The following is a 5,074-nucleotide window of genomic DNA, read 5'->3' as shown; positions in this document are numbered from 1 at the left end:
TTCCAAGAAGGAGGAATGTCTTTACCATTTTTAACTGATGTAAAGACATTCAATAACAATAGCAAAGCCTCATTTGATTTAAACATTTCTGGGGTGATCTTATCTATACCTGGAGCTTTGTTTAATTTTAGCTTATTTACTTCAAGGGCAGGATATCTTAAGGAACTCGCTCTCTCCATTTTATAGGAAATGTAGGAAGAGTACTAGACAAGCTGTCAAAAGGGCCAAAAGATGCCTAGCCCTATACACCTTTAAGTAGCCCAAAACAGTGATGTCCACACTTTTGCCCTCACAAAGAAAAGGGTGCAGGAAGTAAAAAAAAAATTCCAGGACATCTGTCCGTTCGGATGCCCTGGAATTTTTTACTTCCTGCACCCTTTTCTTTGTGAGGCAAGAGTGCGGACCACACTTTTTTTGTGATACTTGTTTATCTGCGTGGTTGATCCTCTGACTTTCATTGTTTCCACCTTTGAGTCGATACAGTTAAAAAGTTTGTATCTCATTTCAGACACTTAATAGTGCTTGCCTCCCAAATCTACCAGAGCTAATGTTCCGTCTAGAATTCCTTGGAATGAGAAAATTTGGCTTTCCTCCTTTTGTGCTTGCCCTTGGACAGCAGGAGAGCAGCTGTTCTGCATATGGATCTTAGACCACTTAGGACTTCTGTTAATATATGTGAAATTCTAGGAAAGCAAGGCAGTTTGTTTCATTTTCCAACAAGAGGAGTGGCATCTCGGTGTGAAACTAAGTTGTTTCTAAGAGTTTTCAGGTAAAATTTTTGCAGGATCAATTAGGTGCCCATCCTCCCATTCTGTAGTAGTTTTGGAATTTTTTTTCCAAAGAGATTGAACGGGAGAAGTTTGCAAGCCTGACACTTGGTCTTCCATGCATACATTTTTTATGCAGTATAATTTGGATTGTTAAGCCAAGTCTAAGGGAGGATATACCAAAGGAGTTCTGAATATACTTGAAGGTGCCTTCTTCCATTTGTAGATGTATGTTTCTCTGCCCAGTTGCCAAATCTTGGAGTTGTAGGAATGGGGCTGAATGTAGTACAGGTACATGAGGAGCTCTCTGTAGAAAGATATTCAACCCCATTCTTGTCTTTGTCGCACGTTGTTCCCTTTCTATTTATCTGTTATCTGGTATTTGTGCTATTTCACTTTTGTTTAGTGATTGTGATGTGAGTTTGAGATGCCAAATTAGCCTGTAAATGCACATTGTTGAGTAGGAATTGAGTTTATAGGTTACAAGTCATAGAGCTTTGTCATGATTTAATGCCATTTCTCTGGTGGCACAACCATTTCTGATTTCTGGATCTTGAGAGAGATGCAATTTCTTCTCGTCAGCATGAGGGTATTACGCGGTGGTGCAGTAGTTAGCATTGCCGCCTCACAGCAAGAGGTTCTCTGGTTCGATCCTCTGCTGGGGTGCCTTCTGTGCGGAGTCTGCATGTCCTCCCTGTGGTCGCTTGGGTTTCCTCTGGGTGCTCCGGTTTCCTTCCACGTCCCAAAGACATGCTGCAGGTGGATTAGACACTCTAAATTGGCCCTAGGCATGAGTGCATGTGTGTGTGTGCCTTCTGTGGAAGGTTGGATGCCGGGCTGGCAACTCGACACCGTAAAACCACTGCCAAACATGAGCAGACAGGTGATCCGCTGTGGCAACTCCTGAAAGAAGAAGTTATGGCTAAGGAGAGCGAGACTTCACAGATTTGCTTTCTGTTAAACAAGTAAAGGACTGTGATCTTTATTTCTGATTCGTACTATCTGAAAAGTTAGGCCCTCCTAATAAGTTCATAAGTATTAGGCTAGCTGCCCTTTTAGACCATTTTAAGCCTAGCCATTTTCTATTTTTGTGCTCAAAATAACCTATCCCATTTGGTTATAGACTGTCCTTACCCATCCTGTGGTCAGTTATATATTACTTCTAATGAGACTAACTGGGATCATACCAAAGGTAATTTGAAGGGACCTATGCAACCATCTCTGTCCGTTAGTAGTACAGTTGGCAGTCCTGGAGTAAATTTTCTGTTTCCTATGCATAGATCAAAGTTGCACTTGAAAATAGACAGTGAGTAACATTGTTTTATGTGGATGGGGTGTATGTTCCACAGCAGCGGTATCCTGTGCGAGATGTACCTGATCCTCCAAAGCATTTTGTTGATGTTACAGAAGAGGCTTAGATCACTAGACATAATATTTCTGATGTCATCTGACTTTCTGATCTGCAGCAAGTCCATCAGTAGTGGGTCAGAGGATGCATTGCATGTCAGACACAAGTCAGCACTTAGCACTCTGTAGGATAACAAGTATAGTGACAGAGCTTTGAATTGGTCCACATAAGGCATGTCGTTTAGGCCTTGTATCCTGTTAGTAAGTTCTCTGTGGGCATTCCAGTTGTTGCATGTGACTGGAGAGATACTTGCCAAAGGGGGCATTATATTCAGTGATTTTGCCTAATGAGGGCTAAGTGAAGTGGAACATTCTAGACACAATCCCTTTGTTTATAAACTGTGCAATATAGAAGGACTTTATTTTACAACAGTAGGCACATGTTGGGCCAAAGTTAGGTAACTCTCCATATAAGTTCCCACATACCTAACAGCTGGGTCAACTCTTAAGGCCGTATTATCAGTGTGGTAGTTCCCTGGGGCAGTTGACTTACCAAAAGATACAGTAATGCATTTTTTGGTACTTAATTTCAAACCATGATTTTGACACTAGTTATTTATTTGAGACTAACCTTCCTGCAGGATGGCTAAGTCATTTTGGGATTCGGTGATTACTCCTAGCTTGCAGTCATCTGCAGACAGTCAGCCAGAACCCTTTGCTGTTGCCTTTTATTTCAGAAAAGTAGATGCCAAACAGGAGAGGTCCCAGCAGAGAACCGTGGGACTCCACTCATGACTAGCCTTTTTGTGTGGGTAGCTTCCCCTGCTTCGATTATCTGCATCCTCTGTCAACCATTTGACAAACTAGTGGGTGACGTAGCCACTGTCTGTATAAGGGGGTAGCTTTGCGTGATCAGATGGCCAAGCGGAGATACACTGTGGGAAAGAGAGTGCAGCTATTGCTAACTCTGGAACCATTGTAATGCTACCTTCAGATGCCAGTATCCAATTGGCATGTCTTAGAGAGACAAGAACTGGGTTGAAAATTCACTGTTACTGTGAGTTCATCACTCAGCTGTAATGCAGGCACCATTGACTTTTAAAATACTTATTATTTATTAAATGTTGTTGTTTACATAGTTGCTCAAACCAAAGCATAACTATCACTAGATTTAATTAGTGATGGTTATGAATATGTTGTGGAATCCACTGAGCAGCATGTAAATTAGGATCATGTCTTTGTATCTGGATTTACCTGCATTTCATATATCATGGTTTTACATATATTAACAAAAAAAATTCACAGCTCTTGATGTAGTACAATCTGAAGAAGTGGTTTAATTCCACAGGCCAAGAACAACTTTGGTGGAATTTTGAAAAAGATAGTTAAGTGCTGTTCAGGGATGTGTAGCAGTGATGTCTTTGATTTTTTTTCTTTGTGCTGTTTATTTACTTGTAACTCAGATGTGTGTGTGTGTCTATATTTATACACACACACACTATTTACTTGTAACTCGGATAAGTGTGTTTGTGTGTAAATATAAACACAAATGTGTGTGCACTCACTGATTTAAGATGCCTCTTTTTAACAAGATATATGCGAGTGTGGCTTACCTGCAAAGAACATTCAATATAAAATTGCACTATCTTCCATCACCCATATGAACTTGTGGTAGTTGGAGTGTTGGCACCTGGCACAGATCTTTTCCTGCCAAATTTAGCATCTTGAAAAGAAGAAATCGCATGCACGTATTCATTTTGTCATTCATCAGGCTGCGAAGAAGGATAAAACAGGGCTGAGCCAGTCTTTGAAAGCAATACCAGTTTGCACTTGCTTGGCAGCCAGATGACAAGCTAGTTTTGCAAAGAATTGTTTTATCTGTGTTCATTTATTAATGGATTATTCCCCATGACTAGTACTTCCCATGAAGAGTTCCTTAATGTTTTATATTCTCACCATTGCTTGCTTAAGGTACATGTTGACATGCATTTTAAAATTTGCTTCTGGTTTTCTGTCTGGTTTTGCCTTTGTTTCACACTCACTGACTCTTTTGTTTTATTTAGTTTGAGAACAAAGGTTTGAGAGAAGTTCTGCAGATAACCAGAGAGTCATTCCTGAGCCTAAAGAAAGATGACACATCAGAAAGCACCAGCCTGTCTGCATTAGTCACTAGTACAGATATAAGCCTCAGAAAGAGCTAAGAGCCTATCAAGAGATGCAACCTTAATTTAATAAACAACACATTTTCATCTTTAGGGTCCAAGCACTGAAGGGAAAGGCCTCGGTAATGTAACTGAAATGGCTTTTCACAGTCCTTGTTTTATAAATGAACTTCAGCCCACTAAAAAAAGCAAAGCTGACATAGTGAAGTGAAGCCTACTTTGTTATGCATGCTGTTCGTATGGACCATGGTTGTACGGCAGATGGTTATAAAGGTTTACACGTGAATGCAGACTTTGCTGCATGTCCATTCTGTAGCCTGTCGGTGGGAAACAAACTACACTGGAAAAATACTTAATGCTGCTTACATTAGGCAGAAAAGCAACAATAATTTTCTGAAAAATGTGTGTTTTTCACTGTAAATATATTTTTTCATCTCTCAAATATGTCATCCAGATTTGCATTGTTTACAAAGAAATGTAGAGTCTAATTAAAAACAAAATTTCTACAAAAAGCCAGAATTCTGTAAGTATTTTGTTTGTTGAAGGTAAATGTCGGTTTGTATATGAGCAAAGAATATTGGTTGCCTAGTACTGTAAAGCTTGTGATAGTCTTATCACCAGGTAATTAGAAGACCAAGTGCAAATTGTAAAAGCAGAGAAGTGGTTTTATAGAATAGTTGAAGGTTGTGGGTTAGGCCCGGCAAGCCAGTATGTAAAACTCTACTGCCAATCATTTGTGGACCGGAGTTCCGCTGTGGTGACCCCTAACCGGGAAAAGCCGAAAGACACAGACATTGT

At 40.1% G+C, this 5,074-nt stretch overlaps 1 protein-coding gene across 6 annotated transcripts in view; it reads left to right on the top strand.

Moving 5' to 3' along the window:
• Window positions 1–4,788, top strand: part of FGFR1OP2 (FGFR1 oncogene partner 2) — a 196,595-nt gene extending 191,807 nt beyond the window's left edge. For all 6 annotated transcript variants that reach the window (XM_044087734.1, XM_044087732.1, XM_044087730.1 and 3 more), the window contains one exon: window positions 4,178–4,788. In XM_044087734.1, the coding sequence (XP_043943669.1) occupies window positions 4,178–4,315 (138 nt within the window). In that variant the 3' untranslated portion in view covers window positions 4,316–4,788. The remainder of the gene's footprint in view (window positions 1–4,177) is intronic.
• The last annotated feature ends 286 nt before the right edge of the window (window positions 4,789–5,074 follow it).

This window comes from Protopterus annectens, chromosome 11.part0, assembly GCF_019279795.1.
Source record: "Protopterus annectens isolate FY-2018-M chromosome 11.part0, PAN1.0, whole genome shotgun sequence".
NCBI classification, from domain to species: Eukaryota; Metazoa; Chordata; order Ceratodontiformes; family Protopteridae; genus Protopterus; species Protopterus annectens.
The sequence above is the reverse complement of the archived record's forward strand: the minus strand, read 5'-3'. Positions and strand labels throughout refer to the sequence as shown.